Below are 22,201 nucleotides of genomic sequence, written 5' to 3' on the forward strand. Positions count from 1 at the left end.
CTTTTTAGAAAATCAATAGGATATGACATTCGTATTATTCAAATTTATGTTGATGATATTATTTTTGGATCTATTAATGGCACTCTTACCACTTCCAGATATGACATCATGTTTAGTGAAAGTGTTTATGCAAGATTTTAAGCTGACCTTAGGGAATCACATTTAACTATTGTTATTAGAATCCTAAGATACCTAAAAGGCAGTACCAACCTTACCTTATTCTATAAGAAATCTCCTAAATACAAACTGAGTGGATACTGTTATTCTGATTATGCTGGAGATAAACTTGAGAGAAAGAGCATTAGTGGCAACTGCACCTTTCTAGGTGACAACTTAATATCTTGGTCAAGTAAGAGACAAATCACCATTGCCATGTCAACACCGGAGACTAAGTACACTTCAGCAGCTGGCTGCAATTCTCAGCTACTTTTCATGAAGCATCAACTTGAAGACTACAAAATCCTAGAGTCCAACATTCTCATATATTGCGATAACACTTCTGTCATTTCCCTAACCAAAAACCCTATACTTCATTCTAGAGATAAACACATAGAAATCAAACACCACTTCAAGAGGGACTTTGTTGTAAAAGGGATACTAAACATTCAGTTTGTACACACTAAACACCAAAGCGTTGACATATTCATCAAACCACTACCTGAAGATAGGTTTGACTTCATCAAGAAAAACCTAAACCTTACCTTCATACCTGACTTATGTTGTGATAACTTCATAATAGTTTTTATATTTTGTTGTAATATGTTATGTTCATGTTATTCAAAAAAAAAAATAACGAAAAAAACACAAACGAAAAGAAAAAAAAGTTTCACTTTTAGGTCTCTTGTCTGATGACAAAAGGGGGAGAATGATATTTGACAAATTGGTTTGAAAATGATACTTAGACTTAGGGGGAGTCCTATGTTAGGGGGAGTCCAAGAAATATAAAGAAAATTTGTTATAAAAAAAACAAGTTTTGTCATCATAAAAATGGGGAGATTGTTGGAACCAAGTTGATTTTATACTTAGAGTTTTGATGATAACAAAATTATTCTATGAGAACAATATATTTGACTTCAAAGAGTATGAAAGAAGATTCATGTTTTTGAAGAAAATCTAAAATAAGATTTAATTCAAATTTATAAGTGAAGAAAACATAAAATAAGATTTGATTCAGATTTATAATTGAAGAAAATCTAAAATTATATTTGATTCAGATTTATAATTGAAGGAAATCTAAAACAAGATTGATTCACATTTATAATTGAAGAAAATCTAAAATAAGATTTGATTCACATTTATAATTGAAGAAAATCTAAAATAAGATTTGATTCAAATTTATAATTGATAAAAAAAAAACTAAAATAAGATATGATTCATATTTATAATTGAATAAAATCTTTGATCGTGTTGAAAATAAGATATGGTCAATATTTGAAGAAAATTTGATTAAGATTTGAAAATGATTTGATCAAGATTTGTTCAAGATTTGAAGAGGATTTGATCAAGATTTATTTACAACAAAATATGAACATAATCAATTTGAAGAATTTACAAACGCAATCTGAACAAGATACAATTCAGAATAAAACAACGACTAAATTGAAGCCCTAATTTTAACTATAAATAGATACTAAATGTTGAAAAAGAAGATCATCAAAAAGCAGAAAAGAGTAGAAGAACTCAAGCTCAAAATTTCAAATTCAACTTAGAGTTCAAAGAGAGAAATAATTGTTCGAATGAGAAATATTCTCTGAGTGTGTTTTCTTAGAGTGTGAGAGTCATTATTATTATTATCAGATTTGTTAGAAGCAAACACTTAAAATTTCAATTTTTCTATCCAACTCGATAGTGGTTTAGTTTCTTCTTTAATCTGGGGTTGTTAGGTTTTTATACGAAGACTTGGTTTGTAGGTTACAGTGGTTGGTTCCTTAAAAGTCTTGAGTTGTTTGGTTGTTTGGGAATACTGGTTTGGAAGATCAAGTGCTTTATAATTCAAGGTATTTGAATTAGTGGATTACAGCTTTTTGAATGAATGGGCTGGTTGTAGCCAGGTTAGTGGTGAACTAGTATAAATCTATGTGTCAAATTATCTATGTTTTAATTTCTTGCTACCTTTGAATATGATTGTTTTTTTATCTAAGCAATTCATAGAAACCAACCAACTTTCCTCAAATTAGCAAAAAGTTATCAACATATAAGCATTGCATTAGGGTGTTTGTCAGGCGAGTCATGTTTGTGTGGATATATATATATATATATATATATATATATATATATATATATATATATATATAAGCATGTTTTGTTTATCGTTTATTATCATGCCATAGTTGTTAAATGTTAATTGATAATTTAAGTTGGTGACCTTTTACATTATTGTGGAATTTGAGTTTTTCCCTTAGACAATTTCGAACTTCCTTCTTCCAAAGGTTACCTTGACAATAGAAATGTTGTTAGACTTCCCTGATTAGCACTCACTAGCTGCTTGGGCATACGATCCAATCTGAAGCAGAGTTATGTACAGATGGTGAATATTGATGACTAGTACAAAGGTAGGAGAAGACTTGATTTTTAGGGTCAAGGTGGTTAGTTCCTCAAAAGTTTAGGGTTGTCAGGCTATTTTGGAAGACTAACTTGGAGGGTTAGGTGCTTTGTAATTCAAGGTATTTGAATTAGTGGATTAAAGCCTTCTGAATGAGGGGACTAGATGTAGCTAAGTTAGGGTGAATCAGGATAAATCTCTATATTAAATTATTTATGCTTTCATTGTTTGTTGCTTCTGAATCTGATTGCTTCTTATTTAAGTAATTCATAAAAACCAACCAGCTTTCATCTAATTAGCAAAGAGTTATCAACTTTATCATGATATTATTATTGAATGTTAATTGTTAATATCGGTTGGTGACCCTTTACATTGTTGTGGATTTTTTCCCCCTTAAATGATACCAAACTTCATTCTACTTGTGACTGCTCTAAGGACGGAAACATCATTAGACTTCCAAGATCGGCACTCGCCGACTGCTTGGGCATACGACCCCATCTCAAGCAAGGCTTCATACACGAGGAGAGTAGTGATGACTAGTATAAAGGATGAGAAGGATCGATCGTGGGTGTGGGGACTCTTATTGTAGGAGCAGAGGATCCAATGTTTGGACCGATGGCTGACGAGAAGGGTAAAGGGTCAATGCCCACATGAGAGGATATTGCAGAATTGTCTACATTTGTTGGGGACTAAGGCTTCATAGATGGACCATCAATACCTTGGTTGGTGTCACCCCTGGTTGAGTGAGAGCTTCCTTTTCTGGTGAATGATCCTCTACCGACTTCTTTTGAGATATAAAGTTGTTTTGAGATCCAGCTCCACCGTAGCCACATATCTCATGGATGGACCTGACCTCTAGGAGAGTAATCCCTCTATGGCTGATGAAGAGAAGGTTACTTCGAGGAGAAATACTGCATCAGAGGGGACTTGTGTAGTGTGTGTAGGTCACATTTATTACTATAGTTGTTAGTGGATGATCATATTAGGTTTTTTTTTTGTATAGGCCCTTAGTGCCTCCCTTTTGGTAGTTGTACTTATTTTGTTTTTGGATGATTGTATCTATGACATACCTTGACAGTTGACTTTTGTTGGTGGGTCCACTTTCTATTTTTTTGAGGTGACCATGGGGAGATAGCATTCTTGGAGAAGCACCTCTGTTTAGGTTTCTGTTGAGAATACCTTAGGTTTCTTTTAAGCACCTCTGTATAGCTCAAATGTATTTTCTGGTTGTATACTTTTGATTGGCGTCCCAAAAATAATCTTTCCTTAAATGCATGTTTGATGTAATTATTTATGACTCTTAGCGTTTTTGTGACGACTTATTATTTTATTGAGTTGTTTTAAAAAAAATGCACTTGCACTATAAAAAATATTGAATTTTTATACTTCCCAAATTACCCATCATCTGGTAGTTAGTTTTCCAAAAACTTAACAGTACTGGATTCACATATATGACAATGGTTTATGAAAAATAGAGTGGTCTATTTTTTGTGTAATTGAATTTTAATTTATGTTAACTGTTTTTAGTTAGTTATGGTTGAGCTTCTAGTTGAATCCAAACAGTCTTCACTTGATTTGAAATTTGAGCCTACAACTTACTCAAAACCTGAGCATGCAGTTGAATTGAATTTTAATTTATGTTAACTGTTTTTAGTTAGTTATGGTTGAGCTTCTAATTGAATCCAAAGTTGAGTCTGCACTTCATTTGAAATTTAAGCCTACAACTTACTCAAAACCTGAGCATGCAGTTGAATTGAAACATGATATCGTATCTAACTTGAAACCCAAGCTAAGATAGGTTTTTTAGGAGAATAATATGAAATATACAAATAAAAAATGCACTCAAACTATGAGACCTATCAGACATCGTTCATACCCCTAAGGTATTCTCGACATACACCTGCACATAAGTACTGCTCCAAGAATGATATCTCCCCCATGATCACGTCAAAAAAATGGAACATGGACCCACCAAAAAGTCAACTATCAAGGTATGTCATAGATACAGTCATCCCAAAACAAAAATAAGTATAACCACCAAAAGAAAAACATTAATGCCTTATACAACAAAAAACTAATATGATCATCCACGTAGTCGGTGAATGCCGGTCAGGGTATTCCTCGTATATGTAACCTTGCTTGAGATGTGGTCGTATACCCAAGTAGTCAGTGAATGCCGATCAGGGAAGTTTAACGATGTTTCCGTCGCCAGGGTAACAGTCGGTAGAACGAACTCGGGTATCATCTGAGGATAAAGCTCAATTTCCACAATAATTTAAAAGGTCACCAACCGAAATTAATAATTAACATTTAACAATTATGTCATGAAGACAAACAATAAACATTTAGCAATTATGACATGATAACAAACAATAATAGAACACATAATACTCATTACACACTAATAATTTTTCATACTTTTCACAAAGAATACTCAAAACATATTCTCATCAATAAAATTCATAACAAGTAGCAACTCATGTTATCAATCATGAATGCATAATTACGTCAATATTAATCATCACATATTCACACATCAATCACACATATATGGTCCGTATGTGCAAAGCAAAAATCGGAAGGAACCCTTACCTCAATTATAGTTTTTTCAACAACTATTGCTACCACAGTCAAACACAAAGAAAATCTCGCTCGTTACTACACCTTCAATCAAATAATGTTTGACTTAGTCAAATTAGTCTCTGAGACTTTAACTAGCTTACAACTTTTTCCTTACTCCTAACCCCCTTAAAGTATATTTCACTAAAAGAGTTTACAACGAGTAAGGACTAATAGTATTACTATTCACAATACCCACTTTCACCATATAAAATATATTTTTAGAAATCAACATCCTTCAATTTTTTAGAGAATTCACTAACAATCATTTGAAACGTCTTAAATTATTTTTCTCAAAATATTTCATACAACCACAAATTTTATCAAATTTTCCATAACTCTTTTTTTTTTTTTTTTTGGTTTCAAATAACTACAAGTTTGATCTACTACATTTTTAAAAACTAAATATTCAATCAAAGCATTTACCTCATAACAACATAATTACACAGAAAATATCAATAAATATTTTTCTAGTTTCAAAATTCTAACTCTTTGAAATAATTTAATTCCTTTCAAAATATATTAAATATTTCTTTTTCTTTTCTTATAAACAAAGCTTGTATTTTAATTCATGAAACTTGGAATCTTTAAAAAAAATGAAATTCTAACACAAGACTTTCATCTTTACTTAATAAACTTGAAACTTTAATTAGAATCATGCAAAATTTTCAAAAAACTGAAAGTATACATATAAAAACTTGAAATCACAATTAAGTAATTTTCCTTAAGACACAAGTTCAAAAATTTGATAACCACATGGATACATTCTTGATCATCAATCATAACAACTATTTTTGAAAAGGCATAAACTAAGAAAAATCGTTTTTCTTTGATCACCACCACAACATTAATATATCAGAGTTTTCCCCACCGCTTACTCAGTGTCAACGGTCTCGATTCCCTTATCGAGACTCAAGGAGCTAACTACATAAACATAAAAATTTATAAAAATTTGTTCACCACCAAAATTTATTCAACTACATCATAATTCCAAAATTAAATTTTTTTATCTTTCAAGTTATATCACTCAACTATTAGAGCACAAAAATTTAAGTTAATAAAGTACTCTAAAGTAATTAAAATAGTAATATTTTTAACTCTAAATATATTAATTTCACAATCTAACTCTTTGCTCAAACTCATTACTTAGTTAAAATTTGAACTTTTTCACAACATTAACAACTCTAAATTTTCTTGTAAAATTTCAACTTCAGTTCAAACTCATTTATTTGAAAATAACTCATTACATAACTCAAACACATCAAAAATCAATTTTTTTTCTAACCATTAGTAACAACATCAATAACAAGGATTAAATTTATTTTATTTTATTTTTAAATAACACACTCAACACCAACACCTCACTAATGTCACATTAAACCAAATTAATCAAACAAACCAACAAAATATTATATCGCATTGGTTTGAGAGGGAGAGAAGGAAAATGTTTTCATTTCACTTCTCTCAACAACAACAACAACAACAAGCATCAAATGATTCGTTAAGAACTCAAAAATTTCATTCATCCCCCTACACATATAAAATTTTACAAATTTAGGAAAAAGGAGAGGGAAGTAAGTGTCTCACCTCAAATAAATTAGCTCATAAGTACCACCTTATAGAAGGAAGCAACTTTCCTTCCTAACACTTCTTGAATTGAAGCTTAGATCTAATAGACAAATTGAGGTTTTCTTCTTTAACTAACCAAAAAAAAAAAATAAAAAATAAAAAAAAAGAAAAGTAGAGAGGGAGGAAGCAGGATGATATATGAAAAGGAGGAAGGAGTGGTTTGTTTACTTTATAGTCAAACAATAAGTTTAAGTTTCATTTTATAATTAGGAATATGTATTTTTGTTTTTCCTAACTTACCAAAAATTATTATAATTAAGGTATTTAGAAATTTTTATTAAAATCATTATTACAATATTTAATCACTTTTACACTCATCACATCACTCACTTATGAATTTACTTTAATAAAAAAATTTACTCTCGTGCAACTCAATTGATTGATGAGTTTCTCAGCAACATATGACATCTTAAAATTTTTGTCGATAATAAATTCTCTGTAACTTAATTAAATTACTCTCCGATAAAATAATTTTTATTGGGTCTCCAAATATATATATATATATATATATATATATTAAACATATTACTAACTCTAACAAAATATATTTTTAGTACTTAATTCATAAAATAGAAATTGAGCTAATAGCCTAAGTAGTTCAACACAAAATATACTAAAATTACAGTTTTTTTTTTTAATGATGTGCACTCTTACCATTTTCCACTCAAACTCCTTTTTCAAATTCTTAGAAAGAACTCAAGCAAAAATTCAAACACAACGTAACAAGTCCATAAAAGCTATCAACACAAGAGTTTCATGAGGCAAAACTCTAAGAAAAACTAAGAGAACTTAAAACGACAAACAAGAAAAACTAAGTAAATGGAGACACACTCAAGTAGATTATAAAAGAAATAAGAAAGATTATCACTAAATGATTAAGTGTTTCAAATATATGAGTTGACATATATATGGGAGATAAAGTTCGAAGGTAAAATTTGCAATGTCTAATAAAAGACAATAATGATTGATGTATCAAAGTGAACCAATTCAAAGTTTTATTTTTTTATTTTTTATTTTTGAAAAAATGTCTTGTTTTCAATAAGTGTTTCTGTGCAGAATCACCTTTTTGCATATCTTATCTTTTCATATTTTTTCTCTACATATTTGAATTCCTTTCATTTTGCTAATCAATTTAACCTTTTGAATTTCAAGAATCGGACACGTATGAAAGAAATAACATCAAAAACAAATTTACAAATAAAATTTTGGATCAAAGAGAGTTGCAAGTGAAGATGATGAAATGCAGATTTTTTTTTTTTCTGCGAAAGTTTTTTTCAAGCAACTCTTGATTTCGAATTTCACACAAAATGATGCAAACAATCACCAAATTAAACCTTCTCAAATATATTATAACACTTATAATCAACTGTCAACTCAAGATTACACAAAAACAAAGATCAAGTTTCAAGAAATTAACCTAAAACTTCAAATTTTCCAAGAACTTCAAAATCTTTAAAACATAAATTAAGAACAAATATTACCACTTAGTGAAAAGCTCATGGAATTGAGTGCTTCCACATGATATTGAAGATTTAACCAAGTGGTTTCTTCAAATAAAGTAACAAAATAAAAAGGAAAAGAAAGAAACAAAGATGGATTAGGTTGAGAAGATGAAGAAGGTGCCACAATGATAAGGAAGTCATTGATAAAATTCAAGCAAGTTTTAATCTAATAACTCAAAGAGAAGAGACATGTCACTCAACATTCTCATTAAGAGAAAACTTGAATTCATTTCAAACTCTTTTTCAATGAGGTTAGAAATTCATATTTATAATAAAATTATCTCTAAACCTAAATAGATCATAAGTGACATCATTCTCTAGGCCTTTATTGGGCTTACATCATAATTTTCTAAAATAAACTAAATTTAATAAAGGAAAGTATCTTCACTTACATATAACATCAAATAAATCTATAATAAAACTATTACCATTCCAAATTAAAGAAATTAAGAATTATTATAAACCAAATGAAAATATATGAAATTCATCCTAATTTATTAAAATATAGACCATCTTCATGCTTTTGAGATCCTTATCAATGTTTCTGACTTTGTAGTGTTTCATTTAAAAAACATTTTTTATCCTAGATTAGCTTTTTAGCACGTTTCTAAATTTTGGGTCGTAATTGAGTTTTAATGTTATTATTTGCATATTGATCCTTGATCATTATGTAGGTCATAATTTGAGCTCTGGATATTAAATTTATGCGTGCGAGCAAACGTTAGAAAGCTAAGAGTCAGAATGACAACTTTTATATTGGCACAACAACCCAATTCTGAACTTTACTAGGTCTGATTACGTGATCTGAGCTTTTTGTAACAATTTTTAGTGGCGGGCCACTTGTTTTAAAGCCCAAAATGAGTACTATATGTTTTTAGTTTCTTTTTTTAGTAAGTGACATTCTGTTTTTCAAACTCACAAATACAATAGAGTTTTTTTTTCTTCTTATTTTCATGGAAGGCTAAATTCTCAAGGTTAATCCACTATTTCATATTTCACAAAGACCTTGAGGTATTTATAATGTTGATTTCACATTGATGAATCTATTCCTTTTCATTCAATTACATTGTTATTCTGATTGCTTAATTTGAATTTCAATAGAATTGATAAATTTAGTTTGACAGGCATAATTCGGGTTCTAATCTAATCAATTTTAGTTTTTCGACGCTTGATTGTTAACTATAATCCATCAATCATTGTGGTTCTTAATCTAGTCAAAGAAACAAAACTTACATAGGATTGATTTACATTTGTTTAATCAGTTATATAGTCAAACAGGAAGTAAATCTACTCCTTGGCTTCTAACGAATTTTCGATGCTTAATCTTAATGTTTCTACTCTCTAGCTTCTAACCACAAAGTAGATCTCTGGTCGTCAAGATCCTAGCTCGATTCTCATTTACAAATGCTTTGGATTAGGGTGATAATTCGTCGTTTTCTGCATCAAACATCCAATTTAGATCACAACCTTTCTAAAAAGATTGGGGTCCAATCGACTGAGATTCGGTTCAAGGAGAACACCCATTTTACTACTGCAAAGGTAGGTTCATCGTTACTAACCAAATTGATTAGTTGTCTCCACAAAACTCGTTCCTCGTTAGGGATCGAGTCTAGGTTCAAATTTGTGCTAAACAATTTAGGAAAATAAATGCTAAACCATAATTGAAGGAACCAAATTGATCCACTTACCATGTTTAAATCATTGTCTTCCCTTAGTTGATCTAAAATGGTATGTAAAGAATAGTAGAATAAAGAGAGGAATAAAGAACCTCAAGCTATGTTCCTCTTGGATTGAGATAAACAAGGTTACTGTTGGAGTAATTATATCGACAAATATCACTAAATTTTGCTAGTTCGCCGTCTGAAATAGGGTTTATAACGACTACTTTTCTGTTTTATGGTGCAATTGTTTATGTGCAGTTATTGTTGTTTATGTCGTATAATCTCATAAGTTATCATCTATCTGATAATGCAACACATAAGACATTTGTTTACACCTAAAAATAAATAATTTGTTAGTTGAGAACGTCAAGGAGTCGTGTTTAGAGTCAATTGAATTTTTCTTAGACAAAGCAAGGTCAAGCAAATAAAAAAGAACCAAATGTGAATCAATCGAATTTTTAACAAGTATATAGAGGTCCACCAAGGTCCCAAAGGCATAAGAATGAGTCAAAGCTAAGTCGAACTTGATAATTTGGTTGTTGCGCTTGCATTCCACGATTTTAGCACAATCAACAATAAAAAAGAAGGCATGATTTGATGAAAAAGCATGTGCGAATATTGCTAACGAGACGTGTTGTAAAGAGAGGAAAGATCAGCCAATTGTGGGGCACCATGAATTCCCAGAAACAAGAGCTATCACATATTACCCACGTAATTAGTAGAGCATAACTATATTTCTGTAGACCACAACTTATGACTAGTTGGATTAGAATTTGCCTACAAATACTAGTACTTGTAAATTTTTCAACACACACAATTAACTACACGAACTTTTGATGCATATATATCGTTTTATCACTTTACTTTATTCATTAATTAATTTAGTAGCTTAAGCACAAACACATCGTACTTAACACTCTTTATACAAAGTTGAAAGAAAAAAATACAAAAATTCATATTTCTTTCATATTATAGGTGTAGTAGATATAGCTCAACGTCCGTGTAAAAAAAATTAAACAATTATGCTCAACCTATTTTTGGAATTATAATAGAGTATATATATCATTATTTTTTTATATTTTTTTAACATCTTATTTTCTTATTATTTCTCCCTTCCTATCACATCTCCGTACAAATAAAAAAATATTAAAACAATTAAGTTCAACCAATTTTGGTAATAATAATAGAGTAGTGATATGTGTGTACATTTATTTTTTCATATTTATTCAACAATTTATTTTATCTCTCTCTTTCTAGGAGATCATCTATCTATCACATTTATCACATCGCTATCTTTATTTAGTTCTCTCTCAAATGGTTGATTGGATGTATTAGTGTACATTAATTATTTTCCATAATACTTGGTATGTCTCACAACAAGTGTCGTTTAATTTTTTTGCACATATACTAAGAAATATAATAATTATAAGAAAGAGATAAATCATTTTATCAAACTATATTTCTTAACTATTGATAAATTTTTTACTATTATTAATGTAAAGTTTAATAATATTTAAAAAATTATTTAAATAATAATCATTAAAGAGTAAGAAAAAAAATTATATTAAAAATTGTGAATGATATTTATTTTAAAATAATTTTGTTAATAAAGACGAAAGGAGTAATAAATAATGGAGGATCAACTTGTAAATATAGGGGGCAATTCTGTGAGTGAGAAGGGGCGCATCGTTGCACCCAATAGCCAACGGAACCTGTCCCAAAACAAGGAACTGAAAGAATAAGAGAGGTTGTGGTTTACAATTTGGCAACTACTCGTATATGAAAAGAGAAAAATACTTAGCTCTCGTTACAATTTATATTTGAATATTTCACCTATATTAATAAAAAATAATATAATAATAAAAAATATTTTGATTAAATTATTTTTATTAAATATTGAGGTATTTATTATGAACAATAAATGCAAACGACTTTCTTTTTTTTTTTTTGACATATCCAAGTGAAAAATATTAAATTTAAACTAATGTATGAATATAATTTTTTAGTTTAAAAAAAAATATAAATTTTACTATAATTTACTAATAAAATTGCGAGGTCTTGATTCGAACTGGGAATAAAATGTCTAACTTAACGATATTAATATTTTCAGTTGAGTTAAAATTTAAAGATATTCATGTATATAGTATTAATCAGCTAAATAATACAATTCAAATAATATAATTAATATTTTTTTGAGTCTTTTTAAATATCAATTAAATAAATCTATTTTTATTAACTCAATTACATCTTAAAAAAATAATGCGAAGAATATCACCTTTAAAATTGAATGTGAATAATTTTAAAGATAACTTTTTTACAAATAGTTCTATTATTTTGAGATGACTGGAGTAATACAAAGTCACTAACCGGGGTAGGGTACTTGGTGACTTATGGGGTATAATAAGCAACAATGTTGGCTCTTAGGTGATTGCTGGAGTCACCTTGGTATGTGGTGTTGGATCTCTCAGTCTATTTATCACTCTTTCTATTGTCACTCACTTTCTTGAATCTAAGCCAGATTTAACAACCTATTTTTGAAAAAAATATTGATGATTTTATTAGCTTTTCAACCAATAGTTTATAATTATATCAAACATTTTGTTTTGAACTAAACTTAGCCGACGTAACATCCCAACTTGTGCTCCTCACATGCAGTGTCCCAAAAGTAATCAATATCACTAAATAATACTCTTACTTCGTCCCACATATAAAATATTCCTTTTAATAGTATTAAAAATAATAAAAAATTATATCGACGTAAATTAATGAATTTGATTTAAATTTTAATTAAATATATTAATTTTTGTTAATTCAATTTTTTATATTTGAAATTGGAGATAGTGAATCAATTTTTTTTACCAAATTTTATTTATATTTTAAGACAGAGTTCTATATAATAGATCATAATTTGAAATTCAATCAATAAATTATGTCCAATGCTTATTTCAATTGTAATTCAAACTTTAATTTTCTCAAACGATATATTTTTAAATTATTTGCAATTCATTTATAATCACTTGAGTTTAATTTTGTTATTTAAATTTTTATTCACCCTTATTAAATACAAGAATTATTAAAAGAAATTAATAAGAATTAAAGATATACCAAGTAAAAAATACTTTACTGATGCATGTAATTTTAGTCTTTGATGTTTAGTTAATTTTATTGGTATTTTTATTATTTTTATCTTGAGTTTTTTTACATTTAAAAATTCATATTTAACTCATCTAAATTAAATTTTTTGAAATTTAAAAAAAAAAACTTTTTATAATGTTTTAAACATGCTTGCAAAAAATCATTCAAAGATTTTAAAGTTAAAAAAAAAAAAAAAAAACTTATTTTATTTCAACAACAAATAAAAATGCTCGTTGAATTATTTTGTTTGAACTACAAGTTATATAATTTTATTGAAGAAATAACATCAAAAACAAGTTTCAAATGAAATTGTAGATCAAATAATTGCAAGTGAAGAAGATGATGAAACCCATATTTTTTTTCTTTGAAAACAACAATGTATAATTCAAAATTTTACCAAAATATATTCATCCAAATAAACATTCTCACACATATTATAAGACTTACAAACAAGAATACGAAACACTATAGTAGAAATTAATGACAACACTTGATATAGATTTGAGTGTTTTTATATGAGTTAAAAGATCCAAATAAATCTTCCCACACATATTATAACACTTATAAGCAACTACAACTCAAGACTGAAAAATATTTGTAATAAAATAAAACAAAAATTTCAAGAATCTAAAAAATACGAAACACTAAAATACAAATTTATGACAACACATGATATAAATTTGAGTGCTTCCATATAAATTAAAGAATCTAATCAAGTGATACTTTCAAACAAAATACGAAATAAAAATAATTTTATTTATTATTTAATTTTATTTTCATCAAACACCACCAAGTGGGATATCAAATGGATGTAGACTTATCACAACTCTTTACAAAAAGAAGTAATATCATTAAGTGAACTACATTGTGAGACTTCAATTTAGTATGGGAAGAGTTAAGATAATACTTCATTTGTTCATATTTATAAATAAAAGTGAGTCAATAAACTAACATTAAGTGTCTGATGTGCCTCACATATGATTAATCCAATGGAGAGAACCTATGAAAAAGAAAGAAAAAAAAGAACAAAGGGGATAAAGCTCTTTTTGACAAGATCTAAAAACGAGTTTATAGTTTATTAATTATTACCAATATGATTGGTAATAATCATTTATGAGCTTATACCCTATAACATTTTTTAATAAGTTGATTCAAGTAACTTATGAGCTTGGCTTATCATTTATTTTCCATTTTTATCCTTATTATTGTAACTAAAATCATTTTTACCGTTTATAATTTATTTATTGTAATTTAAAATAAAGAATTTATATAATTTAAATTTTTATATAATTTTAATAAATAATAATTAAAAGTATATAATTTAAAATAAATAAATTAGCTAAATAAATAAAAATATATCAGATTAATAAATAATTTATTTATTATAATTTAAAGTTATTTATAAATAATTTAAATTTTAAAATGATTTAAATTTTAAAGTAAATATTTTATTTAGTTATTTCAATTTAAAATAGATAAATAAAAAATCTATCATATTAATAAATTTTAAATTACTAAAAATAAATAATTAAGTAACTACTATTAAAATAATTTAAATAAAAATATTCTTTTATATCATTTAAAATCTAAACTAATTAAACTATTAATTTACTAAATACTTTAGTTAGTTTACAGACGTAAGAGTACAAATGCCAGCTAAAGTATCCTTCTCTTCCTCTATATAAATCCCCTCAAACCACTCCTTCAAAATGACTAAATTCCTTTTCTCCACTATCCAAAAGAAACAATCCGAAAATGGCGGCTTCTGTTGATAACCGTCAGTTCCGTAGCCTAAACGGCGTGGCACACAACTTCAACTCCGGCAACAACTGCAGCCACAACCTAAAACCAGGATTTCCGGTCGATTTTAATTCCTTCAGCAGCGATGAGGAAAGCGATGACGCATCAAACCTCCAGGAACTCATAGGAAAAACGAACGCGGAAATTGAACCGTCTATTCAAGACCCACGAGACGAAGGGACATTAGACAACTGGATTACACGAAACGCTTCCATGGTCCGTCTCACAGGGAAACACCCCTTTAACTCAGAACCGCCCCTTCCTCGTCTCATGCACCACGGTTTCATTACCCCAGTTCCAATCCACTACGTTCGAAACCACGGTGCAGTCCCAAAAGCTCGTTGGGAAGACTGGACCGTCGAAGTAACGGGTCTAGTTAAAAACCCAACCCGATTCGCTATGGACCGGCTCGTTCGCGAGTTTCCAAGTCGCGAGTTTCCTGTTACATTAGTCTGCGCTGGTAACCGACGCAAAGAACAGAACATGGTGAAACAAAGCATTGGATTCAACTGGGGAGCCGCAGCGGTTTCAAACTCCGTCTGGCGCGGGGTTTCTTTACGCCACGTGCTTAAACGCTGTGGCATCCACGCGCGTTCCAAGGGTGCAGTTCATGTTTGTTTCTATGGCGCTGAGGATTTGCCTGGTGGTGGTGGGTCCAAGTATGGAACAAGTATCAAGAGGGAAATTGCTATGGACCCTTCGCGTGATGTTATTCTTGCTTATATGCAGAATGGAGAGGCTTTGACTCCTGATCATGGTTTTCCTGTTCGTGTTATTATACCTGGTTTCATTGGCGGTCGTATGGTTAAATGGCTTAAACGAATTGTTGTTACTTCTGATGAATGTGATGGTCATTACCATTATAAAGATAATAGAGTATTTCCTTCTCATGTTGATGCAGAACTCGCAACCGAAGAAGGTAATATATCGTATTTTGTAACTAGTTTACTTGTTGACGTCAATTTTATTATTTCAAAAAAAAAAAAATTAAATTTTAATTTTTATAAAATTTTATTTTAGTCTTCGTAATTAAATATTCAAAATTTCAATTCTTAAAGAAATTTTTTTTGATTTTTAGTCTCTATTCAAAAAATGTATATTATTTTTAGTTCTTATAAAATTAAATAAACAAATTTTAGTGATTGAATTTAAAAGATTTTATATTTATAAAGATTAAAATATATTTAATTAAAAAAAAGTCACTTTCATTAAAATTTGGAAGCTCACTAGTTTTGTACTATTGGGCTGTACAAGGATTTCTGACATACTCCATTAGTCGTATGATTGCTCCAACTCCAATTGAATTTATTCAATTTAGAAACTTCAATTTTTTGTCATTCTTTTTTTTTTCTTTCTTAAAATGCAACTTTATGCATGTTTGATACATTGTTTTGATTTGTTTCTGACCTTGATGGATTTTCTGAAGGATACAAATTAATTTTAATGTTTTTTTATTTGTGTGGGTGGGTGGGTGTAGGATGGTGGTACAAGCCGGAATATATTATTAACGAGCTGAACATAAATTCGGTGATTACGACGCCGTGTCATGACGAGATATTGCCCATAAACTCATGGACTACGCAGAGGCCTTATACACTGAGAGGGTATTCATATTCCGGTGAGTTTAATTTGAAGTTTTAATTGGAAAGAATATTCTTCATTTGTTATGAAGCTTTACTTATGGCACAAAAAGTGGGGTTGAATATGGGAAATTTCTTCTTGGCGTCATGTTTGAGATATTTTATATGTTTGACAGTGAATCATGATTAAATAATTTTAACTTTATGTTTTTCTGTACGGATTCTATATTTTAATTAAGAACCACTAACAATACTTTTACAACTCTCCCGTCATCAGCTTAAGCAAAAAATGAAGAATATTTTCTTATACATTAGAAGTATAACATTAATCTTCTGTTAATTTTAGAAAAAAATAAAATGTTAAACGAATTTATATAGAAATTATGGAGTATACATATCATTGTTGAAAATTGAAATAGATTTTTTATTTATTTATTTATTTATTATTATTATTATTATTATTATTATTATTATTATTATTATTATTATTATTATTATTGATATTATTATTTTATTGGCTATTTGTGACAGCGTTGGCAGGTTCAAAGATCCAAAAGAGGGTCTATTATATATAATAATGATCTTTACTTAATATAAAAGTGTTATCAAGTTGTGGTGGTGTATTATAATTTTTTCTTTTGATTTTATAATTTATTTGAACTTTTTTTTAAATTTATTTGTTTTTATTTAATTAAATGGTTTATATGTTTAAAATATGTACTGTTTCCTTTCAATTTTACCTTTAATTTAGATTATTTTTTTAGGCTTAAATGTAATGTTGATTCTTCCATTTAACTAATTTTACAATTTCAATTTTTTTTATTTTTTTCTATAATTTTGATCTTTTAAAATTTAAATAATTGATTTAATTTGAGTTTCGACGTTGATGATGTGAGAATAACGTAAATAATGTGTAAAAAATCGTAAATGATAATATAGAAAATAATGATAATTTAAAATTTAATTTAATTTTAAATTACTTAAAACCATGTTAATAATTTATGAAAATAAAATAAATAAATTTTAAAAATTATTTTCTTTGCTATAACAAGTTCTGAAACTAAAAAAAATATTATTTTTTCAATAGTTTTAAAAATAGTTTTCTTTGCTTTAAAAATTTCTGATAAAAGAAGTAAGAATTTAATTTAAATTACTTTTATTAAATTTAAGCCTGTACCATAATTTTTTTGATTCTTTTTGTGCGATTATACATGTTTAAAAAAAATTAAAAGTAATTAGCACAAGGAAAAGTATTAAAAAAAATTAATAATTTAAAAATACTATTATAATTGTAAAGTAAATAAAAGTAATTTAAACAAAATTTGAACTTTTTTTTTAGAAATTTTTAAAATCAAAGAAAAGTAATTTTAAAACAATATTGAAAAAGAAATACTTATTTTTTTTTTAGTTTTTGAAATTTTAAAAGTAAATAAAAGAAATTTTATAAAATTTGTTTTTTATTTATTTTTATTTTTAGAAATTAATAACATAGTAAGTAATTTAAAAAACAAGTTATATGGTATAATAAAAAACAGAGTGTATATCGGTAGTATGAAATTTTTAAAAAATAATGCTCTTTAATTTATCCTCATATGCATTATCATAATATGTATTAAAATTGGTAAAATTAAAAGTTTTGATAGATAAATAATGTCATTCAACTGCTCCAAATTTAAAATTTGACGTCTATGTGATTTTTTCAGAGTATCATGTAAACTTTAGGCACATCATTTAAACTATTATTACTTGATCAACATTTACTAAATTAAAAGAGATAATCAAATGTCAATAATTTTAAAAATGAAGAATCTAAATTATAAGGAAAAACAGAGATAAAAATCACTTAAGTTTCATCGATAATTTTTCACCTAATTAAATAAAAATTATAATTAACTTATTGTTGCTTTTTCAAATGGTTGGAACTATGTACAGAAAGAAAACATCAAATTGGGTTGAAATTGCGCTACAACTTCTAATTGTTAGGTAGCGATTCGAAACATGAGTGTTTTTTATTTGGTGCTTGTGAAGTGACATTGGTTGTGTATATACGTGCAGGGGGTGGAAGGAAGGTGACACGTGTTGAGGTAACAATGGACAGTGGAGAATCGTGGCACGTGTGCGCATTGGACCACCCAGAAAAACCAACCAAATACGGGAAATATTGGTGCTGGTGCTTCTGGTCTTTAGAAGTAGAGGTACTGGACCTACTTGGGACCAAGGAGATTGCTGTCCGCGCATGGGATGAGGCCCTCAACACCCAGCCTGAAAACCTCGTTTGGAATGTTATGGTAAATTATTTACATATCACTTTTTTGACAGGAAAATTATTTACACATCTCTAATCACTCTTTTATATTTCTTATAAATTAATATAGATTCTTTTGTGTGTGTCTGTCTAGATTTGAAGACTTTTCGTTGCCAGTAATTCAATTTCTTTTTAAAAAACAACTTACAAATCTTCCCAAAAAAATGTAAAAATTGCTTTATCATTTTTTAAAAACAACTTTCATGATCTATAAATCTTAACTCAATTGAAAAACATCGATATTATTAGATTAGATGTATTGTTTTGAATTCGAATATAAAACTATAAAATTATGTGAATTATAGTCATCCCTTTTAAGATAAAAAAAAAAAAAAGAAACATAACTTCCTTTAATATCTTTTGAAATTACTAATTTGTCTATATATTTATTCCACACGAATCCATTTGGACTTTTACATTACCAAAAATTTGATGCATTTGGTGAGATTAATTACTTCAACTTTAATCTATCAGTTTTTGTTTATATTTAATGATAGTGAGAGTTAAACAATATAAATATAAATTTTATCTGATGTGCTATTTTATGTTTGGCATAAGATATTTTGTTTAACAAAATTAATATAGTGTCGGTAAAAAATAAAATGTCAATACCGTTAAGTGTAATATTTTCACTCGAATTTGAATATGAGGGCTGGTGATTGTATTCGTTATTTATCCCTCAAAATATTGTCATTTATAGACAAAATTGTGATTATTTCATATTCTTTTGTCACTTCAAATAAAAATAATAGAACTAAGATATTTCACAAACTTGAATGAAGTGAGTCTAATGAAGAATATTGTTGCCAATGTACACAGGGAATGATGAACAACTGCTGGTTCAGGGTAAAAACAAACGTGTGTAGGCCCCACAAAGGCGAAATCGGAATAGCATTTGAACACCCAACACAACCAGGTAACCAATCAGGTGGTTGGATGGCAAAAGAAAGATACTTAGAAAGATCACAACACGCCAATCCAATTCTCAAAAAAAGTGTCTCCTCCCCATTCATGAACACCACATCAGAAACATACTCCCTCTCTGAAGTTAAAAAACATAAAACCTTTGATTCAGCTTGGATCATTGTCCACGGCCAGGTCTATGACTGCACACGCTTCCTTAAAGACCACCCTGGCGGCTCCGACAGCATCCTCATCAACGCCGGCACCGATTGCACGGACGAATTCGAAGCCATCCATTCCGACAAGGCAAAGAAATTGCTCGAAGATTATAGAATTGGGGAGCTTGTTACCACTGGCTACACCTCAGATTCATCCTCCCCAAATAATTCCATTCACGGAAATTCCGAATTTACCCATCTCGCCCCTATCAAAGAAATCACAACACCACCACACCCTGTGGCTCTTCACCCACGTGAGAAAATCCCATGCAAGCTTATTTCAAAAACCTCAATTTCACATGATGTAAGACTCTTCCGTTTTGCATTACCTTATGAAGACCAACAATTGGGATTACCCATTGGGAAACACATTTTCTTATGTGTTGCCATAGATGGGAAACTATGCATGCGAGCTTATACTCCAACGAGTAGTGTCGATGAAATTGGGTATTTTGATTTAGTTGTCAAAATTTACTTCAAAAACGTGCACCCTAAGTTTCCTAATGGTGGACTTATGTCACAATATTTGGACTCACTTACTATTGGGTCAATATTGGACGTAAAAGGTCCAGTGGGTCACATTGAGTATATTGGAAGTGGAAACTTCATGGTTCATGGGAAACAAAGGTTTGCGAAGAAACTAACTTTTATAGCTGGTGGGACCGGGATCACACCTGTTTATCAAGTGGCGCAAGCGATATTCAATGACAGCGATGACCGTACAGAAATATATGTTGTTTATGCGAACCGGACGGAGGATGATATATTGATGAGGAAAGAGTTGGATTTGTGGGCGAAGGTTTATAGTGATAGGTTCAAGGTTTGGTATGTTGTGGAAAGTGCTAAAGAAGGGTGGGAATATAGTGTAGGGTTTATTACGGAGAGTATCATGAGGGAGCATGTTCCTTTGGCAAGTCAGGATACTTTGGCTTTGGCTTGTGGGCCACCACCTATGATTCAGTTTGCTGTGCAGCCTAATTTGGAGAAGATGGGGTATGATATTAAGAAGGATTTGCTAGTGTTTTAGGGCATAAAGTAAGATATAGTAGATTTTAATTGTGTATGGTATACTTGTATTATCTGTTATTGTTAGCTGTATCGTTTGTTTCATTCTTAGTATGGTGAAGCAAAAAAAATTGAAAATTTGTAGGAGGCTTTACTCTTCTTCCTTCTCATGCTTTGATGTGGATAGGTAGTCAAGATACTTTGACTGCTTAGAAATAATATATGTAAATATAAGTTATATGTGGAATTTCCATTTCCATTTTCCATGCACATATAGCCATATAAATAGATGGTTTTAATAATATATATATATATATATATATATATATATATATATATTTATATTTATATATTTATATAAAGCGTATTAAGAAGGTTTCAAATTTAAATATGAGAAAGTAACATAACTATTAATATTTAATATTATTGTACATGTGAGATATAGAAGTCATAGAGAAACATTTATCAAACGTTCGATTAAAATAAAGATTCAGATTAAAAGCTCCAGTTTGAGGATTTTTTACTCATATATCCTCTTTTTCAAAAATTTTAACCAATATACCCCATTTTGTAATTTATATACTAAAATATCCTACATTTTGGGGCTATTTGGAGGTCGTGGCCTTGGGGTGCGACCAGCTAAATGAAGTTTGTTTTTCCCTGTAACACCCCAAAATTTTCATATATATTATATGTGTATCTTTTTAGTAATTGCTATTATTAAATTAATAATTATTCTATCTGTAAATAAATCAAATTAAATTTTATCACACTCTATTCTACCTAAATAATTATAATCTTCATTTTTATTTAATTGTTTTGACGTGACAATTACATGAGGACTATTTATGATGTCATTATTTCATAAATGGACATTTTTATTTGATTAGTTTCGATAATCATGAAATTGATGGGTTAGATATGTTTGTTTTATTTTGTTATGTGTGAGTGGTATTCTTGTCTTGCTTGATTTATTTTAGTTGATAAAATATTAGTTGAATTATTTAATTAAATTAGAATTTATATAAGTTATATTGTTTGTTAGTTTTATTTGCAACCAAATAATTATTCATTTTAGGAGATATTATAGAGTTAGTGAAACGATGTATAATTATAGAGTTAGTGAAACCAACCTTTATGTATAAGTGTTTTGAAAATATTTTTGGTCCATCCTATAAAAACAAAAATTAGTGACTTGACTCATTCTTTTACTCTCCTTTATGACAAGATTTTATGACAATTCATGGTGTTTTCTTGGCATAATATGCATTAATTCATTTTAAACACCTTTAATTTATTTTT

At 28.8% G+C, this 22,201-nt stretch overlaps 1 protein-coding gene and 1 long non-coding RNA gene across 2 annotated transcripts; one reads left to right on the plus strand and one right to left on the minus strand.

The window, feature by feature from the left end:
• Positions 1-4,206: 4,206 nt before the first annotated feature.
• On the minus strand, positions 4,207-6,908 carry LOC140919261 (uncharacterized). Its single transcript, XR_012161856.1, has 2 exons — positions 6,749-6,908; positions 4,207-4,787 (listed from the first exon to the last, which is right to left on the minus strand). It is a non-coding gene; the product is annotated as an uncharacterized lncRNA (long non-coding RNA).
• A 7,879-nt stretch (positions 6,909-14,787) lies between these two features.
• On the plus strand, positions 14,788-21,165 carry LOC101498580 (nitrate reductase [NADH]-like). The gene is made up of 4 exons (XM_004513774.3): positions 14,788-15,807; positions 16,366-16,506; positions 18,524-18,756; positions 19,593-21,165. Exons 1-4 carry the CDS (start codon positions 14,844-14,846, stop codon positions 20,919-20,921), a joined length of 2,667 nt encoding a protein of 888 aa, XP_004513831.1. The 5' UTR covers positions 14,788-14,843; the 3' UTR covers positions 20,922-21,165.
• Positions 21,166-22,201: the final 1,036 nt, after the last annotated feature.

The sequence above is a fragment of the Cicer arietinum genome, chromosome 2 (genome assembly GCF_000331145.2).
Source record: "Cicer arietinum cultivar CDC Frontier isolate Library 1 chromosome 2, Cicar.CDCFrontier_v2.0, whole genome shotgun sequence".
Lineage (NCBI taxonomy): Eukaryota > Viridiplantae > Streptophyta > Magnoliopsida > Fabales > Fabaceae > Cicer > Cicer arietinum.